Genomic DNA, 24,464 nt, shown 5'->3' on the forward strand with positions numbered 1-24,464 from the left:
TAAAATTGTGAAACCCAATAAAACTTTTTTAAAAAGAAAAAGAAAACAGCTGGGTTTGTATTATTATTATTAGTGCTTTTTTCTAAAAAAAATGTTTAGGGGTGTAATAAAAAAATTAAGGTCATATATATAAAATAAATGTTCATAAATGTACCAATGTCTGGAGCAGCACAGGAAGACCGTCCTGAAACCATTTTGACTCCCAAACTGACCAAATGTTTTCTCTGCAAGGAGGGAGGGGGTGGGGGAACCTTCCCATTGTCTCAGGAATTGGGTAATCACCATCTCAAAGGAATGGCCAGACTACCAGGAAAGGCAATCAGATAAGGCATTATCAGAGAACCTGGCAGACAGGAAAAACAAGAGCATTCAAATTTCTGCTGTAGACCACCTTTTCTGTGATGTATGTATGATGTATGGAGGGGTGATCTTGAGCTCCAGGGCAGGGAATTTAAAATGTCTATATAAAGACAGGCACACCTCCTCTGTCCTCCTGTGTGTGAGGGGAGCACCCTGTTGCAACAGCTTTAATAAAGATCAGGCTTACTAGCTGCTTTGCTTCTCAATATTCTCTGCTTGGCCTCTGTTATTTTCTCCTACCAATCGGGATGATAATAATAATAACAATAATAACAACAACAACAATAATAATAATAATAATAATAATAATTTATTATTTGTACCCCGCCCATCTGGCTGGGTTTCCTATTTAAGGACTCTATATGGGCTCTTGGATACCCCATAAGGGAAGAAGGGCAGATTTTGTTTACAACAGGGGTATACTCTCTTTTGACCCAAGAAAAATAAATATATCCTGTTATTTTCTATGTTTCTCAGAGATAACAACTAAGTGTGGGTAGATCAACGTGTATCTTGAGCTTTTCTGTGTGCACAGACCCCTTAAAACTCTCATCTGTAATTCTGTTACGAATTATTGTGTTATACACACCTTTCTGACTTGACATCCTGTATGGCAGTTATGGTAAACTTCCAAGCCATGGCTAAGTGGAAGAAGAGTCGGAAGCAGACTTTAAAGTGTTCCTGAATCCTCCTTTGCAGCTGTGGCTTGAATTCAAGACAGAAATGCAAAGGGAAAAAGATATATTCCTTTGCAGGTGCAACCTGAACTCAAGCCACACCTGCAAATGAAGAACTGGAAGTGTACTTTTGGAGAGCACTCCCGAGTCTTTCCTCTGACATTTGAGTCACCTGGCGCTGTTGGTGACCATCAGGTGATTAACAGGTGGGGAGAGATGCTGTGCCACTCAAGAGGTCCAGCTTTTGGGTCTCCCGTTGAGGCATCTGGATGCTGGACTAGGTAGGGTTTGGGCCTGATCCCGATCTCACGATGTCCCTTGGCATTCTCCAGGACTCACTGGGGCTCGCTGCTCCAGGACCCAAGCAGAGCTGGATTCAAGAAGCCATCTTACCTCGCAGCCCAACCCGATGAGCATTTCCTCAGAAGTAAATCCAACTGTGTGTTATTTTTATTTTTAAAAAAAGTTTATTTATTTGCTCTCACACCCTGCCACAGACAGCGATCCGGCCCTCCTTTACTTCTCAGTCACTGACAATAAACACTGAGGCATTAACTGACCTCGGAATTCAGTCTCAACACACTTCTTGTGTGTTTAGCCTGAACGGAGAACCGTGGACGTTCCCTGGCAAATAGAAGGAGTGTTCCTGAGACAATTACTTTGAGAAGAGGCCCTTGCCAGCTCTTTCCCCTCACAAAGGGCTGTGAGATCCCTGAGGAATTGTGGCTTACAGGGCTGCGGAGACCTGGAAATTGCCCTTGGCCACCTCTGGCCCACAGTGACCCTGCTTCCTGTCAGGTTCTCCTCTTCCTCCTCCTGGTGGCAGCAGCCATCACCTTCTGGAAGACAGCATGTAGGCAACAGAGGTGCTGGAGAGGGCAAGGAAAACGCCAAAGGCTCCGACGAAGCCCAGCCAGTCCACCAGGATGCCTGCCAGGCTGCTGAACACCAGTTTGCCCAGCACTTCCAGCGTGGCCAGCAGGGAGTAGTGAGTGGCCTGCAGAGGAAAGAGAGGCGTCGTAAGGAGAGGAGGGGATCCAGCCCACAGCCCAGAGGCAGTGCACAGAATTGTTCCCCTCCCCATTTATATTTGTAAAGGTAAAGGGACCCCTGACCTTTAGGTCCAGTCGTGGCCGACTCTGGGGTTGCGGCGCTCATCTTGCTTTATTGGCCGAGGGAGCCGGCGTACAGCTTCTGGGTCATGTGGCCAGCATGACTGAGCCGCTTCCGGTGAACCAGAGCAGCGCACGGAAACGCCGTTTACCTTCCCGCCGGAGCGGTACCTATTTATCTACTTGGACTTTGACGTGCTTTCGAACTGCTAGGTTGGCAGGAGCAGGGACCGAGCAACGGGAGCTCACCCTGTCGCGGGGATTCGAACCGCCGACCTTCTGATCGGCAAGTCCTAGGCTCTGTGGTTTAACCCACAGCGCCACCCGCATCCCATTTATATTTGAAGAGAGCCTAAAGGAGGCATAGGCAAACTCGGCCATCCAGATGTTTTTGGCCTACAACTCCCATGATCCCTAGCTAACAGGACCAGTGGCCAGGGATGATGGGAATTGTAGTCTCAAAACATCTGGATGGCCGGGTTTGCCTATGCCTGGCCTAAAGGCTCATTTCCACACACCCTTCTTGAAGGCACAGCGAGAGAGGAGCAAATGTTATTCCTTTATTCATTTGTTCCCCACCCTTCACCCTAAGGTCCCAGGGCAGGTTACAGCATTAAAACACAATGTAAAAGAAAAAAATTATCTTATTTATCCTGGCTCTGGTACCCTTAGCAATCCGAGCGGCCACAGATATCAAGGGAGTGGAAATAAAAGGCAGAACCTACAAATTATTGCTCTTTGCAGATGACCTAATGGTCACAGCACCAGACCCCATAAACACAGCAACCTCCTTAACCAGAGAACTCAACAAATTTGCAATGGTGTCGGGCCTACAAGTAAATTTTGCAAAGTCAGAAGCTATGTGCTTCAAGACCCCTCCCCAGACCCAAAAATAACTCACTAATGTCACCAAGATAAAACTTTGCCACACCAAGTTCAGATACCTAGGGGTACAAATAGCCAGAAACCTCAATAAATTAGAAGGTGGTTTAAGACTAGAGATGGAAAGGCCTAGAAGAATACCGAAAAAAAGTTGGGGGGGGCCAGGTGCAAAGCCGTCCCCCCCCCCGAAAAATTGAAAACAACTGTTTGATATAGTTTGAATATTCCACATACTCCCCCACCTCATTTTTCTGGGGGGAAATGGCTTTGGGGGGAAACGGAAAAAAGCCTGGTTCCCCCCCATTTTTCCAGGGTTTTTTCCAGGCCTTCCCATCTCTAGTTAAGACGTTACTAGTTCATATTAAGTGAATTGGCTTTTTAAAGAACCAAAGCTTTTTAAAGCACCAAAGCAAACCAACACATGTTCTTTGGGCAGTGGGGCGGGGAGCAGAACGTAGAGGCAAGAGTTGTACCTGTATGTTCTCCTGGGCCTTTTGTGCACATTGCATCATTATGCTGAATGTTAAGGTGGTTACCAGGCCAGCGATGAAGTGCTGTAGGAAGATGCTCAGCACAGCTGCCACTGGACACACAGAGAGAAAGAGAGGGAGGGAGGGAGGGAGAGAGAGATCTGTTAGTCTAGAAGCAGGGAAAAGTGTCTGGTTGGCTTCCAAAAACCCAAAGAAGGTGTGGGTTAAGGATTCAAGAGCTACAGTCTCTTTACCTGCTGCTGGGCCTGAACTCTTGAGGAACTGGAGAGTTTCCATTGCTTAGCAAAATTTTGACCTTCCTGGTTGCAAGTGTGCATGTGCAAATTTGCAGGCAAGGTCTGCAAATGACTATATATATATATATATATATATATATAATTTACCGGTATACCCGCCCTTCCCGGTTCAAAAAACCGGGCTCAGGGCGGCTAACAACAAATTTAATTGTACAACACTTAATTGTAAAAGCAGCATAAAATACAGTATAAAAACACGCATAACAATAAAATTCAAAGTTCAGAAATCAATTTAGGGGAAATCCATCTAATAAGCATTAGATAATCACCAGGGCTAGCTGGCTGAATTAGTCCCACTTGGGCCAGCGAGGAGACCAGGGGAGAATTAGCTGTGGGGTCTCGGAGCGGGTGATCTTCATAAAAGGGGAGGGGGAGGGAAGAGAAGGGGAATAAAAGATCAGGCTGAATTCAAATTGAAAGCCAGGCGGAATAGCTCTGTCTTACAGGCCCTGTGGAAGGATGTTAAATCCTGCAGGGCCCTGGTCTCCTGGGACAGAGCATTCCACCAGGTTGGAGCCATCACTGAGAAGGCCCTGGCCCTGGTGGAGGATAGTCTGGCTTCCTTAGGGCCCGGGACCTCTAAACTATGATTATTCATGGACCTTAAGGTCCTCTGCGGGGCAGACCAGGAGAGGCGGTCCCATAAATCCTTAGCAGAGGGAAGCTTTTGAGCTCTCACCCCTGTCCTGTGTGGCCTTCAGCCACAGTCCAATAATGGAACATTTCTTATCCTCATGCACTAAGAATATTTGTGTGGAAGGATGGGGAGAGAGGCTGCATCTAAGAGCGTTCCCTCTGCACTGCCATTATAAAAGGTCGTCCTCATTTAAGTCCCTCAAATTCTGCAAACACTCAGATTCAGGGTGGGGAGAATAAACCACAGTAAACACATTTGTGACTTTAGGACTCTTGGATGAGATCCGAACCGAGACTGAAGCAGAAGAAACAGCTGCTGTGTTGGGCTGCTTTCAGCTCACCTTCAAAGACTGGTTTTTTGTCCTCATAGGCAACCAGCAGGAGTGTTTGGAAGACCAGGCTGAACAAGCGGAATATCATCAAGGTCTTCAGCATAGAAAAGGGGTTCCTGGGGAGAATAAGCCACAAAGGAAAGTCATCAGGGATGGCAGAAACACACAGGGACAGCACAAGAAGAGGTTCATTGCAGGGCGGCCAGGACAGAGGCTGAAGTGAAAAGGCTATGAATCAAATCAGGCTGCCCTGGAGAAAAGATCCAGCCTTCAGCATTCTGGGGTAGATGTTGCAAGCAGGGCAAAAGATGTGCTGTGGAAATATTAGCTATTTCTAATTGAGTGCAGAGGAAGTCAAAGGATAATAGGTAGCAGGTGGGCGTGATTTCAAAAGCATTTGCAAATGGCCATTCAACCCTCTGAGGATCCATAGTTAGTTTTTTTGTTTTTGTAAAATGCTTCTGGTCCTTGAGGCGGCAAAAGATACGGATTCCTGAGAGCAAATCAGGCATTCCGAGTTCTCTTTTCTCCCCGCTTCTCAGTGTACGGGAGTCTCATAATTCTGCATAAATGGGACAAAGCACGGCAGGAAGAAAGTGCCTGCTGGAAGTGAAAAGTTGGGCAGAGTAGGATGAAAAACCACATGGAGAATCCATAGCATGAAACCCCATTTGAAGGCTGATGGTGCTTACCCCTGTTTTGACATCAGATAGCCTCCAAGTGAGGAGCCTACAATGGAGAAGATCATGGCCACAATCCCATTCCACAAGCCAAGTTCCTGTGGGGAAAAGGAATGGTCCAGTAGGAAGAGGGGAAACATGGATATGGCCCCTTGTTCACCTGCAAGGAGAATCAAGGTTCAGTTTCCAGCAAAGCCTGCCCTGGGCCGGGGAACCTCAGCTGCTGCAAAGAACAGGAATAGGAATTATAGTTACTATTACAGGCAGCAACCACTTTGCGCAGGGACTCTATTCCTGGCCCCTGTGTGTGTCGGTGGGGTGAGCATAAGCCTGCCCACCTTGTTATGCCCCACCCTGTTCTGCCCCCATTCTGCCCTCTCCCAGGTCCAAAACGACCCATGCACTGGTGTTCACACGTCAATCAGACACATGCAAAATGGTTGCTGCCTGCATGGACGAATACAGTGGTACCTCGGGTTAAGTACTTAATTCGTTCCGGAGGTCCGTTCTTAACCTGAAGCACCACTTTAGCTAATGGGGCCTCCTGCTGCCGCCGCCGTGCCTCCGGAGCACGATTTCTGTTCTCATCCTGAAGCAAAGTTCTTAACCCGAGGTAATATTTCTGGGTTAGCGGAGTCTGTAACCTGAAGCGTATGTAACCTGAAGCATATGTAACCCGAGGTACCACTGTATAGCCTTTCGGATAGCTTGGGCTAGAACCATATAGGGCAGAGCTTTCCAAACTTTTCATGTTGCTGACACACTTTTTAGATATGCATCATTTCGCGACACAGTAATTCAGTTTTACTAGCAAACTGGAGGTTAACCCCCTTTCCAACCCCAGGAGGAGCGCGGGGAGCGTTCGCGCGACACACCTACACACTGCAGCCGACATGCTAACATGTTGCGACACACCATTTTGAAAGCTCTGATATAGGACTTTACAGGTCACAACCAGCCCTTTGAATTGGGCCTGGAAGCAGGCCAGTAGCCAGCAGAGCTGTTGTAACAAGGGCGTCAGACACACAGGCTGTAGAGGTCTAACTGCTGGGGAAACTCTCTCTGTTGTAACTCTGGGGGTGGGTCACAAGATGCAGGCTAACTCAGTTACTTAAAAAGCACATGACGTAAGACAGCCTCCCCATGGCTGATGGGGGTTGCAGTCCGAAACATCTGGAAGTCACTAGGCTGGAGAAACTGGAAGAGCTAAGAAGCTGAAGGTGCTTAAGAGGAGGTGCATTCAAAACTATAGTGTCCTCACCCTCACCTCTTACACCTGAAACGGCATCAACTTGGAAGGTCTACATCATGTGGCTTTGCTGAGCTGCACACAATATCCCCATGTTACCCTCTCCCCATTAGCCTGGACCCCTTTCCCAAAGACGCACTGTGCATGTCCTAACAGATCAACCATTTGGCTCACCAGCATAATCTGCAGCTGCAAGTCTTTAGAAGGACTCACCCAGCTTATAGAGGAGCACCAAACCAACCGTCCAAAGAGTGTCCGGCACCTTGAGAAGCTCTTGGAGCATGAGGCAGGGGTTTAAGGTTCTGAACCTGACCCAACTGTATTGAGGATTGAACCTCACTTTCAGTTTTAGGTTAGCATTCCAGGTGACTCCAATGGCCACAACGTAAAGAAGGGCCAGGCCCACAAAGAGGGTCTGCCAGCCCAGGTGATGGAGGAACGTGAGCAGGCCCCCTCCTGCCAAGACGGAGCCCAGCTTGTAGGCCACGACCTGGATGGTGTTGCCGTACCCAATCTCACGTTGCGTCAGCAGCTGGATGGCAATCGCGTCCACTGCAATGTCCTGGATGGAGGCGCAGAAGTTCATGAGCAGGAGGACGATGGCCACCGGGAGGAAGTTTGTCTCGGGGGCCATGAGGGAGCAGGCCAGGCAGGCCAGCACGAAGCCATACAGGGTAAGCAGCAGCCACGACCTCTTGGTGAAGTACTGGTCCACCAGGGGTGCCCAGAGCATCTTGAGAATCCAGGGCACATAAAGCACCTTAGACAGGCTGATCTTGGTAAAGGAGAGGCCCAGCGTGCGGAAGTAGATAGGCAGCAGCCCAGACTGGAGCCCATACGGGATGCCTTGGACAAAATACAGCATTGCGAGGACAGCATACTTGGCGTTCATCCTTCAGGAACTGCCATCCACCTGCAGGGAGCACAAGCAAAGATGGGCAGAGCTCAACAGGCTGAGGGATCTGTACCTTCACGTGCATCCAGGAGAAGTGTAGGTATTCAAGGACCAGAGGGAAAGGGAGTTTGCCCATTGGTAGTTGTGGAAAGAACTCAGAGGCTAGACATGTTATACACAAATAATGAAAATGAGACGGCATGGATTTAGCTTTCTCTGTCCAGCATAATATTTTGCAACTTATGGGTGCTGTTAGAGAGACACAGTGATTTTCCAGGTAGATACCTGGTCAATCTAATATTCTAGAAAGCAGAACAGGGAAGAGCCTGGGTACGGTGGCATGGCTTCACAGAATGGAATTGCCCTGGTAGATGAAAGACGGGACTTGAAAACGTTTATTGTTTTTATTTAAAAATACCTGCAAGCCGCCTTTGGCCAGTAACCTCCAGATTGCTAATGAAACTTACTGAAACATAATAAAGGCACAACAACTTTATACAAATATTTGAGAACACCCGTAAGATACCTTCTTGTATCTTAGCTTTTTGATTGGCTGGAGAAGCCAACACCCTACCTCACCCTGCTCCCCTGTCATTGGTGGAAAGTAAATTACAAAGGGTAATTCAGTCTTCTTCTTATTGTTTTACTTCTGATATAATTGATTTCATACCCTTTAACATGGTACAGCTGAAAATTGAGATAACACTGCATTTTGATATTGCTTGTTACGCACTTAAAGGCTTTACTACAATCAACTGGTATATAAATTTTGTTAAATGAATAAAATAAGATTTGAGGTCTTTATTTTACATATTCTTGTTTAGCTTTAAAATGACACAATATGGTACTGGAATCATTTTATTTTACCATGGGCTGTAAGAAGGAAGGACATAATAGTCCTGATGGTTTTCACGTTGCTAGTAGTTAACCAACGTAACCAATCTTCAATAAAAGCCATTAATCATCTCCTGCCAAACCTTCTCTGTTGGACACAACAATGTATTCAAAACACCCACTTTTCCATTGAGTTTTTACATGTGCTCAGTCCTTAATGTATATAATTTTATCAGCAGTTAGCATTTAATCCTTAGAGTACGCTAATAGAATCTGATCAGAGTTTTACAATAGGTATATGGAGGTATATAAATTCATGCATGATATGGAGAAAATGGGTAGAGTTTTTCTCCCTTTCTCAAAATACTAGAAATTGTGGACCTCCAATAAAATTCAATGCTGAAAGATTCAGGACAGACAAAAGAAAGCATTTATTCATACAGCGCACAGCTAAACTACGGAATTTGTTCCCACAAAAGATAGCGATGACCACCAACTTGGATGGCTATAAAAGAGAATTAGACAAATTCATGGAGAAAACAGCTACCAGGGGCAGCTAGCCACAAGGGCTATGCTCTGCTTCTGCTGTTAAAGGCTGTGTGCCTCTGAATAACAGCTGCTGGAAACCTCGGGAGCAGAGCATGCTCTTGAACTCGGGTCTTGCTTGCAGGCTTCCCATACTGGGCATCTGGTTGGCCACTGTGAGAAGAGGATACTGGATACATTAGATCTTCTTATGCCTGTAACCTAGGAAGCTCCTTTCTAGCAGATCAGAATATTTGTTTGACCAGCCCAGTGGAACTGGCACTGTTGCAGGTCCCACAAAACACCCAATCCACATTTGTAAGAACTTGATCTTTTAGTGTGGTGGCACCTACACTTTGGAACTCCCTGCCTATTGACATCAGGCAGGCTCCTTCACTGTACTCTTTTCAGTGCCTGCTTAAAACATTATTGTTTAGACAAGACGACCCGGATGTGGCACGGGTGGTGCTGTGGGTTAAACCACAGAGCCTAGGACTTGCCAATCAGAAGGTTGGCAGGTCGAATCCCCGCGACAGGATGAGCTCCACTACTCGGTCCCTGCTCCTGCCAACTTAGCAGTTCAAAAGCACGTCAAAGTGCAAGTAGATAAATAGGTACCACTCCAGCGGGAAGGTAAACGGCATTTCCGTGTGCTGCTCTGGTTCGCCAGAAGCAGCTTAGTCATGCTAGCCACATGACCTGGAAGCTATACGCCGGCTCCCTCGGCCAATAAAGTGAGATGAGAGCCGCAACCCCAGTGTCGGCCACGACTGGACCTAATGGTCAGGGGTTCCTTTACCTTTACCTTTACCCAGATGTTTAGAAAGTATATGCAAGTTTGAATTTGTTCTTGGTCTGCTGTCATTTTAGCTCTGTGAAAGTTTTAAATTATTGTTGTTAATTTTTACTTATTGAGAATTTAATTGCTTTAACCTTTTTTGTAAACTACTTTGAGGTTTGTCTGTTGTTTTACAATCAAGTGGTATATAATTTTTTTAAAAAATACATACATACATACATATATATTGTCCTTTCTAACTGGCAGTGGATGCTCAGGACCCCTTTTTTAAAAATCGGGGTTGCCATATTTAGGAACTGTGCCTGCTAAAAACATTCTTGTTTAAGCAAGCTTACCAAGACACTTAGAAATGCTGGTATGTTTTTTAACCCCCCTCTTTTTTGAGGGGGGCCATCAAGGGTAGCCAGCATTATGCCCTCCAAATGATGTCAGACTCCCTACTCATAACAGCTCCTGCCAAGCTATAGTCCGTCATCATCTGGCTTGATTCCTTTTAAACATCCTTTCAGTCCATTAGAAAGGACTCCCTTAACTATCTGTCACCATCAATCTGTCATCTTTTCTTTGTGTAGGGAGCCCGTGCTGGTGTACTTATTTATTCATATTTATTTCTTACGTCTCATCTTTAAAAATCTATTATGTGTTCTCATTTTGTATTTTTACGTTGCGAACTGCCCTGCGATCTTTGTGGTATGCTAATTTAATTAACAACAAAAACGAATAATTTTCTTATTTTGACTTTTTGTATCTTTTATGCCGTCATTGTGGTTTTGTTATTGTTTTGTTATCTGATTTCTTTCTGCAGGGCCTGTAAGACAGAGTTGTTCCACCTGGCCTTTGGCTTGGAGCCAATTTGATTCCCCCCCCCTCTTTCTTTTTCCTCCTGTGATGAGGCTGCATTTTAATGTTTCAATATTTTAATGTTGTATTTTAATCTTGTTTTTAAGTTGTATTCATTCAACTTGTTTTTATTATTGCCTGTTAGCCGCCCTGAGCCTGGCCTTGGCTGGGGAGGGCGGGGTATAAATAAAAATTATTATTATTACAGTGGTACCTCAAGTTAAATACTTAATTCGTTCCGGAGGTTCATACTTAACCCCAAACTGTTCTTAACCTGAAGCACCACTTTAGCTAATGGGGCCTCCTGCTGCCACCATGCCGCCGGAGCAAGATTTCTGTTCTCATCCTGAAGCAAAGTTCTTAACCTGAAGCACTATTTCTGGGTTAGCGGAGTCTGTAACCTGAAGCGTATGTAACCTGAAGTGTATGTAACCTGAGGTACCACTGTATTATTATTATTATTTTAACCTTTTTTTCGTAAACCACTTTGAGGCGTTGTTGTTTTGGCAATCGTGCAGGGTATGAATTTGGAATAACTGCATAAATGCTAACGAAGTCCGGGTTTGGGGGCTCTCCTGCCTGCCAAACCTACACAGAAGCTCACAGGCCTGCATCGTGTCACCCCCCTACTCCCAAAAACGAAGCTTCCCCAGCCCCCACAAGAACCCCTGTGGCCCCAGCAGGACTCAGCATCACTGGGTTGCCAGCCTGCCTGGCAGCATCATCAGCATCCCCGAGGCGAGTGGTCCAGCCTCCCCTCCGTTGCCATGGCAACCGCCTCCCCACCGGCCCTCCCTGCCCTTCGGCCGCTAGAGGGCGCCGCTGAGCCGCCCCTTCCCTCTCCTTCCCCGCCGCTCGCGGGACCCACATAAAAGTCCAGCCGCTCAGCTCCGCGCTTCCACGGCCAACAGCGAGAGCAGAAACGCCGCCGCCTCCCTCAGAGAAACGGAACAAGGCCCAGACCATGAGCGCAGGTGCACTTCCGGTCAAGGAGAGAGAAAAAAAGGGCAAGCGTCCCTTTCAAACAGGAAACGGCGCTCCGTCGGTGGGGCTTCGCGGCCCTTCTAGGCGGCGCCTCTCGGTAGACTTCGCTCAGCAGGCGCCGCGACGCCATTTCACCCTAAAGGGCACAGTCTCACTGCAAATGCTGAGACTTCCGGTTGTCGTTCGAAAGGGGCTTTGGCACAAGCGTAGAGTGGCGCCGCTCTGTCCTTTTTACCTCTCTAGCGGTGCAGGATTCAACCCCCAAAGGCGCACCCCTCCGTTGTCTCCCGAGACAGACATATGCCAACAACGGCGGAGGCTCACTCTGCTTTGGAGAGGCCGAGTTCGACCGAGTACCGGCAGTGTTCATAAGGACTTCATTGAAACAGTGTCCCCTTTGGCTCAGGGGACCATAGAAGTAGAAAACCTCAAGAGGAGGTCATCATCCTGTTTCAGCACTTAACAAGCTGCATCCAGCGCTGCCAATAAAGGACACTATAGAGCAGCCTCATAGAGCAGAATTATAACAGAAAGATATGGATGTCTCGTACACCCCAGGTAGTGTGGTTGCTGACCTTGAGCCAGACATCCTGGAGAGTGAAGTCAAATGGGCCTTAGAAAGCACTGCAAATAACAAGGCCAGTGGAAGTGATGGTATTCCAGCTGAACTATTTAAAGTTTTAAAAGATGATGCTGTTAAGGTGCTACACTCAATATGCCAGCAAGTTTGGAAAACTCAGCGGTGGCCAGAGGACTGGAGAAGATCAGTCTACATCCCAATCCCCATGAAGGGCAGTGTCAAAGAATGCTCCAACTACCGCACAATTGCATTCATTTCACACGCTAGCAAGGTTATGCTTAAAATTCTACAAGGCAGGCTTAAGCAGTATGTGGACCGAGAACTCCCAGAAGTGCAAGCTGGATTTAGAAGAGGCAGAGGAACCAGAGACCAAATTGCAAACATGCGCTGGATTATGGAGAAAGCTAGAGAGTTCCAGAAGGACAACTACTTCTGCTTCATTGACTATGCAAAAGCCTTTGACTGTGTCGACCACAGCAAACTATGGCAAGTTCTTAAAGAAATGGGAGTGCATGATCACCTCATCTGTCTCCTGAGAAATCTCTATGTGGGACAAGAAGCTACAGTTACAACTGGATATGGAACAACTGATGGGTTCAAAATTGGGAAAGGAGTACGGCAAAGCTGTATATTGTCTCCCTGCTTATTTAACTTATATGCAGAATTCATCATGCGAAAGGCTGGGCTGGATGAATCCCTAATTAAGATTGCCGGAAGAAATATCAACAACCTCAGATATGCAGATGACACAACCTTGATGGCAGAAAGTGAGGAGGAATTAAAGAACCTTTTAATGAGGGTGAAAGAGGAGAGCGCAAAATATGGTCTGAAGTTCAACATCAAAAAAAAAAAAAAAGATCATGGCCACTGGTCCCATCACTTCCTGGCAAATAGATTTGTAAATTTATGAACATTTAATTGATATATTTGAGACCTTAATCACTTTCTTCACAGAATGAGGTCAAGAGAAGTGCAATTCTGGCTGCCTCAGTGGGGGAGATGGGACACAGCGCTCACTCATTCCATCAGCCTTGCTGGGGGCCTAGCTGCATCAGGCACCTGCCTCGGATCTGGGCCCGCTGGTCATTACAGAAACCTGTATAGAAACCAGGGCCCGCTGGTCATTACAGAAACCTGTATAGAAACCAGTGTGCGGGTTTCGGTTTTCCTATTCCCTCCTTGTCTCTTTTCCTTTGGGTGTTGTGGGTTTATTTAATTCTAAGTCAGAGGATAGGGACTCTTCTTGTTTTGATGGTATGCAAGCTGCTCTGGTGATCACTGCAGATGGCGACAGCAGTCACGAAATTAAAAGACGCCTGCTCCTTGGGAGAAAGGCGATGGCAAACCTAGACAGCGTCTTAAAAAGCAGAGACATCACCTTGCCAACAAAGGTCTGTATAAGTTAAAGCCATGGTTTTCCCAGTAGTGATGTATGGAAGTGAGAGCTGGACCATAAAGAAGGCTGATCGCCGAAGAATGGATGCTTTTGAATTCTGGTGCTGGAGGAGACTCTTGAGAGTCCCATGGACTGCAAGAAGATCAAACCTCTCCATTCTGAAGGAAATCAGCCCTCAGTGCTCACTGGAAGGACAGATCCTGAAGCTGAGGCTCCAAGACTTTGGCCACCTCATGAGAAGAGTAGACTCCCTGGAAAAGACCCTGATGTTGGGAAAGATGGAGGGCACAGAGAAGGGGACGACAGAGGACGAGATGGTGGGACAGTGTTCTCGAAGCTACAAACATGAGTTTGACCAAACTGCAGGAGGCAGTGGAAGACAGGAGTGCCTGGCGTGCTCTGGTCCAGGGGGTCACGAAGAGTCGGACACGACTAAACGACTAAACAACAACAAAGCTGCTCTGGGAACCTTTTTGGCTGTAGAGTGGGGCGCAAATGCTCTAAATAAATACTACTACTATTAAATCCCTCACCTGTTTAGTTCCTGCTCAATTAGATGTGAAGGCAGCATAAATATTCTTTGTATATTTATTAAGGCAAATGTACAAAAAGGATATGGGGGAATTGAGAGAAAAATCAGTGCTAAATTAAGACGGTCAGTTCATGATCAATTTTATAACAATGCAAGCATTCCACAGCTTATTTAAAAATACGTTAAAGGCCCCTGCATACAATGAAATAGGTTTATCGCAGGTGAAGAGGCGGGCAGCAGCCAAACATTTAAAGCATTATATTTCTAAATGCCATATAAAAGCAAATCCTCACAATTCTTTTATGGAAGAGGATCTGCCCATCAGTTCTTCAAGATCATGCCTGCTGACACCAGTCCCTCCTGTATGTCTCCCAATTGTATGTGCATGTTCTACCCTTAATCATGGGTCCTCCTTTTATACATATTTTATTATCATTATTTATTAAATCAACCTCCCTCCCTCCAATGCTGGCACCCTGGAGGAAGGAGGGAAGGCATCCATTAACACACTTCAAGATTTGCAAAATATGTAGAACTCCAGATAATAAATAAAAATAATAAAAATTCCTAGAGGTTAGAAGAAGACTTAACACTCTCCCTTACATTAAAAAAATATTTAAAAATCAGGACAATTTTGTAAAAAATCAAAAAATAAAAAGGAAGCTTTACATACAAAAATAGGAAAGGCTTGGAGATGAAAACAAGCCATTTCCCCCACAAACTTTGATTATTTCAGGGCAACAGAGAAGTCCGTTCAGGTGCCCAGCTTTCCACCTGCCTTGCAGAGAAGTTCTGCAAAACCGCAAGGGGAGCAGGAGTTGCTGTTTTGGCTATTCTGGGATGCTGGCTGGTCAGTTGCATCTTGCCGTTAGAGCAACCTGCACACAGGCTTGAGGGAACCGTGGAGCTGTGCTCTGGGGTTTCATCCCTGGAGATGGCAGTGCAGGCTCAATTCAGTTCCAACGGATGATCTCTTCCGTGGCCATGCGTATAATCTTGTTGAAATCAAAATGTATGTACTTCCTCCAGAAACGCCGGTCTCTGCCATAAACTTGGGCCGGGTAGCGTGGGCTTCCTGTCCAAACGGAGAAAACTCAATCAGCCACCAAAAGAATTGCAAGCGCTTGGTCATTTCTCAAAGAGCAATGCCAGCCATTAGAGGGCCCAACAGAGCCTCCTGCTAGGCCTACATTGTTGACATAGAGCTAAGGATTATGTGGTAGGAATTTTGAGGTCTTAGATATATGTTCAATGTTCATAAGTGTACCAGCCAAGCACTTACATAGATCAGCACAGGAAGACCGACCTGGAACCATTTTGATTCCCAAACTGACCAAATGTTTTCTCTGCAAGGTCCAATGGAAGAGCCTCCCCATTGTCTTTTCCTTCACAAATCCTGTCTTAAAGGTATGTCTGTGTTTGAATAGGGTGAGCCTGTGACCTGGCTCAGGAACTAAGTATTTGTCATTACAAAAGACTGGCCAGGCTCCCCAATCAAATAAGCAGGGTATCCAATCAAGTAAACAGGAAGATAAACAACATTCAAATTTCTGTTTTAGACCACCTTTTCTGTGATGTAGGTATGATGTATCTGGGGTGGTGGTCTTAAGCTACACCCCCCCTTCTGTGATGTATGTATGATGTTTCTGGGGGTGGTCTTGATCGACAGTGTGGCAATTTCAAAATGTTTATATAAGGCCTTGCGCGCCATTGTTCTGGTTTCCTCCTCCTTTCCTGCCTGTGAGGGGAGCACCCTGTTGCAACAGATCAATAAAGATCAAGCTTACTAGCAGCTTTGCCTCTTAATATTCTCGGGTTGGCCTCTGTTATTTTCTCCTACCAATAGGGAACCTATGTAAGGACTCTATATGGGCTCTTGGATACCCCATAAGGGAAAAGGGCATATTTTTATTTACAACAATACCCCATAAGGGAAAAAGGGCAGAGATTTTGTTTACAACAATTACCAGTTTTGTTCACTTTGCAGCAGCCTTTGCCAAAGTAGTAGCCTCCAGATGTTTTTAAGACTACAACAAACATCAGCCACGTCCAGGAAGTTGGTAGTCCAAAATATCTGCAAGGCACCAGGTTGGAAAAGGCTGTCCTACAAATGTGATGCTCAATTGCCTTTGCCCTTAAGAGATCAGATTGTGATTGAGCAGAAGTGCCCTCTGGAGGTTTTGGTGGATTTCAGCCTAAGGTGTTGGAGGAGACTCTTGAGAGTCCCATGGACTGCAAGAAGATCCAACCTCTCCATTCTGAAGGAAATCAGCCCTGAGTCCTCACTGGAAGGACAGATCCTGAAGCTGAGGCTCCAAGACTTTGGCCACCTCATGAGAAGAGAAGACTCCCTGGAAAAGACCCTGATGTTGGGAAAGATGGAGGGCACAAGGAGAAGGGGACGACAGAGGACGAGATGGTTGGGCAGTGTTCTCGGAGCTACCAGCATGAGTTTGACCAAACTGCGGGAGGCAGTGGAAGACAGGAGGGCCTGGCGTGCTCTGGTCCAGGGGGTCACGAAGAGTCGGACACGACTAAACAACAACAACCTGTGCAGTGCCAGGCTCTGTGCTGATGCAAGAAGCAGAGCAGACCACGGAACGGCTGGAGAATTACAGGTACATCCTCACCTATGCCATGGAAGATCCTGGCCACAGCCCTGCCAGTGAACTTCTCGTCTTGGCGGAGAGACAGGAAGTTGCGGACGTCAGCTCGTATTTGCTCTTCCCAGTCCCGAAGCTGAAATTGGGAAACAAAACATACTGGGAGTTTAGTTACTGATTTGAGCTGTTTTGTACCAAGTCAAATCACTGGACTCGTCTATGCTCAGCATTGTGCACTTGATAATTGGAAGTGTCTCCAGAAAGGACTCTTTCCCACCTCTGGCTTAAAAGGGAGAAGAGAACTCACTTCTTTGCACAGGTAGAAAAGTGGGCAGGGTAAATCTACTGATTATCTAGCTTAGAACATCCTTTGGGCAGCAACTCAAGGTCTTTCCAGTCCCTTGTTGCCTGAGCCCTTTTTAAAACGGGAGGTTTCTGCCTGCAAAAGAGGTACTCTGCCACTGAGTTATGACCCTTTCCTTTGAAAAATAAGAGTAGCAGCAGGATTAGAACTCTCCCCATCTGCAGAGCAAGTCCCTAACCACACATCAATGGAGAGCACACAGTTAATATGAACAAATCTGCCAGAGATTCACCTACCCACCCATCGTTATCTCAGGAGATCTTTAGAAAGCCTACTCAGACCCATATATAGCATTATGAAACAGATGAGTCCCAGGAGCATTGCAGGATTAGGGTACAGGAGACAGTGGCACATTGCCACACACGGTGCCTGACTGTGGCCACAATCTGGAGAAGCCCAAAAGAGATGCCTGTGTCATTCTACGCTTCAGTGCCATTAAGAGGAGGCGAAAAGAGCAGCTTCTCTCACTTTAATGTCTTGGAGATCCTCAGCGCCCTGCTCTTCACTTGGGAGTGCAGGATCCGCTTCATCTGTATCCTTCTCAAAATAATCCAGCAGCAGAGACTTCAGCTGGGCGCTCTTCTCCTCGCCCCCGTGGTCACAGCACGAGGCACAGACGCGGAAAGCCACACTGCTCAAAAAGACGAGGGAGAGAGAATACTTTTCTTTTTGCAAATCTTTCTTAGCTGTAAAGGGAATCTGAAGGAGCGTCTCCAACCCCATTGTTCAGCCCGGACACTGAGGTCCAGATCCGAGGGCCTTCTGCCGGTTCCCTCCCTGCGAGAAGCCAAGTTACAGGGAACCAGGCAGAGGGCCTTCTTGGTAGTGGTGCCCACCCTGTGGAACGCCCTCCCACCAGATGTCAAAGAGAACAACAACTACCAGACTTTTAGAAGACAGCTGAAGGCGGCCCTGTTTAGGGAAGATTTTAATGTTTGATGTATCACAGTATTTTAATGTTCTTTTGGAAGCCGCCCAGAGTGGCTGGGGAGGCCCAGCCAGATGGGCGGGGTATAAATAATAAATTAATTATTATTGTTGTTGTTGTTGTATTGAAAATAAAAACTTTAATAATAATAAAAATAAAAATAAACGCAAGGTGGTTCTACCTCCCTGTTAGAACAGGAGCTCTTTCTCCTCTCTCCCGCCCCCAGACTGAACACATTGTTCTTTTGCCCAGCTTCTCACACGCAGCAGAGCCCACCTTTTAAAGTGGTGCCAGTTTGTGCCTACCCACCTCTGAAAGGCCTGGAAGCAGGCCTGCAGCTGGGAAAGGGCAGCTTTTTCGCGGCCCGTCACTCGCTGGTGCAGGAAGTCACAGACCAAGTCCAGCTCCTCGTCGGTGAGATCGCCGTAGGAGCGCAGGTGGAAAGCAAACTGACCAAATTCCACAAGGATCCCGCTCTTCCTAGACACATGGGAGCCTGTGCCACAAGGGAAGGGAAGAATTAAGAAGAGGCCTGCAGCGGAATCAGGCCACTTGGTCCAGCATCCAGGTCTTACAGTGACCAATGATGTGCCCCTTGGGGGAGGCCACAAGCAGGGCATGAGTACGGCAACAGCACTCAGAGAGCCAGTGTGGTGTAGTGGTTAAGAGCGGAAGACTTATAATCTGGGAACCGGGTTAGCGTCTCTGCTCCTCCACATGCAGCTGCTGGGTGACCCTGGGCTAGTCACACTTCTCTGAAGTCTCTCAGCCCCACTCACCTCACAGAGTGTTTGTTGTGGGGGAGGAAGGGAAAGGAGAATGTTAGCCGCTTTGAGACTCCTTTGGGTAGTGATAAAGTGGGATATCAAATCCAAACTCTTCTTCTTCTTCTCTCCCCACTTGCAATTCCCAGCACCCAGAGGCTACTACTTACAGCACTAAAAGTAGAACACAGCTGTTGCAGCTAGTAGCCACTGACAGTCTTACCCCCGCTGAGCCTGTCTACCCTCTTTTAAAACCATTGAAATTGGTGGACAATGCTAGCATTTTTAGGAGTCCGCAGTTATGCACTGGGTGAAGAAGCCATTTCTTGTGTCTGAGTTCTGAATCTTCTAACATTCAATTTCACTGGAAGGTTAGGTAGAAATCATGCAAGACCCACTATCAGGGAGGCTGGTGCCATGTACGCCAGAGGGTAGTCTGGCCACAAAATCGGCAGGAACCAGTTTAGGAGGAATTGAATGGCTGAACAGGGACACAGGTGGCACTGTGGGTTAAACCACAGAGCCTAGGACTTGCCGATCAGAAGGTCGGCGGTTCGAATCCCCGCAACGGGGTGAGCTCCTGTTGCTCGGTCCCTGCCATCCTAGCAGTTCAAAAGCACGTCAAAGTGCAGGTAGATAAATAGGTACCACTCCAGTGGGAAGGTAAACGGCGTTTCCGTGCGCTGCTGTTTCGCCAGAAGCGGCTTAGTCATGCTGGCCACATGACCCGGAAGCTGTACGCCGGCTCCCTCGGCCAGTAAAGCGAGATGAGTGCCGCAACCCCAGAGTCGGCCACGGCTGGACCTAATGGTCAGGGGTCCCTTTACGTTTAATGGCTGAATGGTAGAGTGAAAAACAACTCCAGTTAAGGTGCAAGGAGGACTCTGCATGTATAGTAAAAATAACTGGGTGGTGGAAGTGTTTTCAAGGATCGTGGTTGGGTGAAGAGATGGTGGAGCAACAGGGGTGGCAGGTGGTTGGCTAGGAAAAAAACAGCCAAAATGACACACATTTCCTCTCTAGGGTGTGTGTTAATGGATACGCTCTCCCATTCTTTTGGACTATGTCTGGCAAGGCATTGTGGAATAGTCTGACTAACTGGGAATTTGGTGCGAGCCTCCACCTTAAGTCCCCAAAGGGAGTTTTTTCCCACTGTGGCCCTGCTGGGTCAGATATTAAGAGAGTGGGGGACTGCCTTAGAATCACAAGTTCCTCCATCCTTGTCACTCAGAAGGCCTTTCCCTCTAAAGAACAGCACCCCCGTTTCCCCAATTCCAGCCAAGATTAAACAAGGGATGAGCGGCCGACAAGATGTGGCTTCTCTGCTTCTTTCCTAAACCAAGACTGGCTGGGGGCTTAGGCAGAAGGCCTGCTCTCTGGGACAGCCCACCTTAGATAGGCTTCCCACTGACTGGTTACCGTTCTGAGTGCTCCACTGCAGCTGACGGAGAGCTCGTTTCACTGGCAAGACCTCCCATCCCATGGAGTCGGCCAGCTCAATGACGTCAAACTCCACAGAGCTGGCATGGGCAAGGTCCACCCCTTTCAGGCGCTGCTGGGCCAGACAGACTGCGAGAGGAGGGCATCTGGGGGAAAGGGGAGGAAGAGAAGTCAGCACGTGAGAAGTCCGTAGGGGAGCAGAAGAGGGTCTATTTATATAATAATCATAATTTATTATTTATACCCCGCCCATCTGGATGGGTTTCCCCAACCACTCTGGGCGTCTTCCAGCGGAATATTAAAAACAACACAGCACCAGACATTAAAAACTTCCGTAAACAGGGCCACCTTTCAGTTGTCTTTTAAAAATAAAATAGTTGTTTATTGCCTTGACATCTGCTGGGAGAGCATTCCACAGAGCAGGCGCCACTACCGAGAAGGCCCTCTGCCTGGTTCCCTGTAACTTTGCTTCTCACAGGGAGGGAACCACCAGAAGGCCCTCGGCGCTGGACCTCAGTGTCCGGGCAGAACGATGGGGGTGGAGACGCTCCTTCAGGTATACAGGACCAAGGCCGTTTAGGGCTTTAAAGGTCAGCACCAACACTTTGAATTGTGCTCGGAAACGTACTGGGAGCCAATGAAGATCTTTCAGGACCAGTGTTATGTGGTCTCGGCGGCCACTCCCAGTCACCAGACTAGCTGCCGCATTCTGGATTAATTGCAGTTTTCGAGTCACCTTCAAAGGTAGCCCCATGTAGAGCACATTGCAGTAGTCCAAGTGGGAGATAACTAGAGCATGCACCACTTTCATCTGGCAAGCTTGGATTCAAACACAGATGGAACGACTGGAAGAGTGCAAAGTTCAAATTCACCCCTAATAAATTATAATAATCATCAAAGGGACAGGCTCATTTCATCCAGTGAAACTGATGCAAGAATGCAAGGAATACCCAGCTCCCCAGATACACTTAGGGCTCTGTGTGTACTCTCTGTGATCATGCCAAGCTGTGAGCATGAAAAATGGCATCTGGCATAGTACGCAGCATTTTTCAAAAGGAGGCTTCTAGCCCTCATGTTTTCCAGCTGAGCTGTCACTGCAGCAATCTGTGTCACATCTGGGGACACCTCAGAAATGGGTTGGAGGACAGCTGTGCCAAACTGCCAGGGGGCTGCAAAGCTCTTTATGCTCCCTTGTCTGGCCCAGCAGGGGGCGGACGTAATTGTTATAACTATTTTTATTTCGATTTGCATCCTGTTTTCCCATCAGGAACGATACTCGAAACAACCTGTGCCAAAACAGCTATACAGCAACAAGCGATTAGAACAGCGAAACCATACGTGTGGGCACACAATGACAAAACCTACAATTTATTGTATTGTTACAAGTGTGAGAATGAATCAGCTTCATGAAAATGTGCTTTGCTTGACTCCTTTAACCAGGCAACAAAATCCTCAGGTTTGCTTTAAGGCTGAGGGTGTCATGCGACCCTGGTCAGAACAGGTTCCACCCCCCCCCAATAATCCAGACTCTTCCCTTGGGTTCTTTCTGGGTCCCTTAGACGCTTATCCACGTACCATCTTTTCCCAGTGCTCAGTTTCCCCCAGATCCCTGCTCAGAGCGATGATGGTGATGATGATAATAATAACAACAACATTTTATTTATATCCCGCCCTCCCCAGCTGGAGCCGGGCTCAGAGCGGCTAACAACAGTAAAATAATACAGCATTCTAAAATCAATTCATTATAAAATCAGTTCAAATCAAATTGATGGCAACCATTGGGCTAGAGTTCTAAAAGAATTACCAAACGAGGGGGTCAGACTGTGCCCTGGCCAAAGGCCTGGTGGAACAGCTCCATCTTGCAGGCCCTGCGGAAAGATGTCAAGTCCTGCAGGGCCCTAGTCTCTTGTGACAGAGCGTTCCACCAGATCGGGGCCACAGCCGAAAAAGCCCTGGCTCTGCTTGAGGCCAGCCTAACCTCTCTGTGGCCCGGGACCTCCAAGATGTTTTTGTTTGAAGACCGTAAGGTCCTCTGTGGGACATACCAGGAGAGGCGGTCCCGTAGGTACGAGGGTCCTAGGCCGTATAGGGCTTGAAAGGTTAAAATCAGCACCTTAAACCTGACCCTGTACTCCACTGGGAGCCAGTGCAGCTGGTATAGCACTGGGTGAATGTGATCTCGCAGCGAAGACCCCGTAAACAGTCTCGCCGCGGCATTCTGCACCCGCTGGAGTTTCTGCGTCAGTCTCAAGGGCAGCCCCACGTAGAGCAAGTTACAATAATCCAGTCTGGAGGTGACCGTCACGTGGATCACAGGGCGAGAGAGGTAAGGAGCCAACTGCTTAGCTTGGCGGAGATGGAAAAATGCCGCCTTTGTTATAGCTGCAATCTGCGCCTCCATGGAAAGGGAGGTGTCGAAGATTACACCCAAACTCTTAACGGACGGTGCTGGCACTAATTGCGCCCCTGCAAGAGATGGGAGTTGCCCCCCCAATCCCATATCGTCCTGACCCAGCCAAAGGATTTATCTTCAAGGATTTAACTCCCACGTAACCATCCAGCCACAGCTTCCAAACACCTGATCAGTGTGTCTGGGGCCAAGTCAGGATGGCCATCCATCAACAGATAGAGTTGGGTGTCATCAGCATACTGACGGCAGCCCAACCCAAAACTTTGGACAAGCTGGGCGAGGGGGCGCATAAAGATGTTGAAAAGCATCGGGGAGAGTACCGCACCCTGCGGCCCTCCGCACACCAAGGAGTGGCGCAACGACAGTTCCCCCCCAAGCCCCACCCTCTGTCCCCGACCAGCCACCACCTTCCCCTCCGTACCTTTGAGCCACTGTCCGCAGCTGCTGGGGGCCACCGTAGCAGACCACCCGGCAGGAAGAGAAGGTGGGGTGCAGGAGCTCCACCCACTGGCGGGGGTGCAATTCCAGGTAGCACAGAAGCGTCTCTATACCTGAACGGAGAAAGAAGAAAGCTCTCAAGCTGGAGGGGACATCTGCTGCTGCTGTGCATCCATCTCTGGTGGAAAGCCTTTCATGGAATCATAGAAATGATTCCAAGCGTCATCTGGTCCAACCCCCACCAATACTCAGGGAATGTTTGGCCCAACATCAAACTTGAAACCTCGACCCCAAGATTAACGGTATCATGCTCTGCTGACTGAGCTATTTCACTCCAAACAAAACCCCATTTTTATGCCATTGGTTTGCAAAGGAATCAGAGCCAGTGTTCATTTAAGTTTGACATAAAAAACACAGTCCAGCAGAGAGCGCCACTGGCACATCTCCCCCCCCCCCAATTTTACGATGAGGCAGAGGGATTGTGGGCCAACTTTGAGAGGAGCTCCACCTGGGCCCAGGGCAAGGGGGCCCCTGGGGGCCCAAGGAAAAAGGCAGGCACCCAGGGACTCCATCCCACTCCTTCCAAGCCCCAAATAACCCCTGTGTGGCCTAAAGAAAGGCAGTGCTGTGCAGTGGTTAGAGCACCTGGGAGAGACCATGGTTCAAATCCCCACTCTGTCATGAAGCTGACTGGGTGGTGGCCTTGGGCCAGTCATTGTGTCTCACCCTAACCTACCTCCCAGGGTGGTTGCTATTGTGGGGATTAAATGACAAGGACCTGGGAGACACCATGGTTCAAGTTCCCCACTTGGCTAAGAACATCTTTGTGCATGAGTGTGCAAAAGGTTCATGACCAGCAAGAGAAGGAAGCTGGGCAGCCACCAGCAAGGACACAGGGCAAGGGGTGGCTCAGCAGTTGTGGGGCAGGGGCTGGCCCTGTCCTCGTCCTCCTTTGGGAGCTGGAAGTTAACCACCGGTCTGGCCTCCTCACCTTCCTCTCGGAAGTCCAGGGCCTCCACAGTTTGCTGAATGGGGATAGCTCGCTCGTGCTTGTAACAGACCCGAGGACGGCCGTCGCCTGGATCAGGCTGCTCCTCGCCGCTCCCTTCCAAGGCAGCCAACATCTCTGCATCGCCCACTTCACCGCCCTATATGTAAAAAGTGGCTTTACTGCACACAGGAGAGACCAGCGGCCGGCAGGCAGCAGGGAAAGGAAGCCAGAACAGAAAGAGGGATCGCTGCTTTCGCTGCACAGTGATCCCTCTTGCTGTTCTGACTTCTGGGATAGCCGTGTGAAGCCTCTTCAGGGCAACAGGAGGAAAGCTCCCCCTACCCTGAAGAGGCTTCGCTGGAGAGGCGCTGTACAGCTTTTCCTCTTTGTACAGCGCCTCTTCAGTGCTCCATTTCTCCTGCCACT

The 24,464-nt window shown here is 48.0% G+C and overlaps 2 protein-coding genes across 7 annotated transcripts in view; both read right to left on the minus strand.

The window, feature by feature from the left end:
• Positions 1-651: 651 nt before the first annotated feature.
• On the minus strand, positions 652-11,594 carry MFSD3 (major facilitator superfamily domain containing 3). Of its 2 annotated transcripts, none has more exons than XM_053395120.1 (6): positions 11,477-11,594; positions 6,929-7,628; positions 5,479-5,626; positions 4,796-4,902; positions 3,505-3,614; positions 652-2,034 (listed from the first exon to the last, which is right to left on the minus strand). In XM_053395120.1, exons 2-6 carry the CDS (start codon positions 7,605-7,607, stop codon positions 1,870-1,872), a joined length of 1,209 nt encoding a protein of 402 aa, XP_053251095.1. In that variant the 5' UTR covers positions 7,608-7,628; positions 11,477-11,594; the 3' UTR covers positions 652-1,869. The 2 variants fall into 2 exon arrangements, with proteins under 2 accessions (XP_053251095.1, XP_053251096.1); XM_053395121.1 differs by lacking the exon at positions 11,477-11,594 and adding an exon at positions 11,077-11,199.
• Positions 11,595-14,138: 2,544 nt separating this feature from the next.
• RECQL4 (RecQ like helicase 4) overlaps positions 14,139-24,464 on the minus strand; it is a 36,043-nt gene continuing 25,717 nt past the window's right edge. For all 5 annotated transcript variants that reach the window (XM_053395100.1, XM_053395099.1, XM_053395098.1 and 2 more), the window contains 7 exons: positions 24,039-24,195; positions 23,031-23,160; positions 20,179-20,345; positions 18,305-18,491; positions 17,536-17,698; positions 16,731-16,839; positions 14,139-15,175 (listed from right to left, as the gene is read on the minus strand). In XM_053395100.1, coding sequence (XP_053251075.1) covers positions 15,054-15,175; positions 16,731-16,839; positions 17,536-17,698; positions 18,305-18,491; positions 20,179-20,345; positions 23,031-23,160; positions 24,039-24,195 — 1,035 coding nt within the window. In that variant the 3' untranslated portion in view covers positions 14,139-15,053. The remainder of the gene's footprint in view (positions 15,176-16,730; positions 16,840-17,535; positions 17,699-18,304; positions 18,492-20,178; positions 20,346-23,030; positions 23,161-24,038; positions 24,196-24,464) is intronic.

Source organism: Podarcis raffonei, chromosome 7, assembly GCF_027172205.1.
Source record: "Podarcis raffonei isolate rPodRaf1 chromosome 7, rPodRaf1.pri, whole genome shotgun sequence".
NCBI lineage: Eukaryota > Metazoa > Chordata > Lepidosauria > Squamata > Lacertidae > Podarcis > Podarcis raffonei.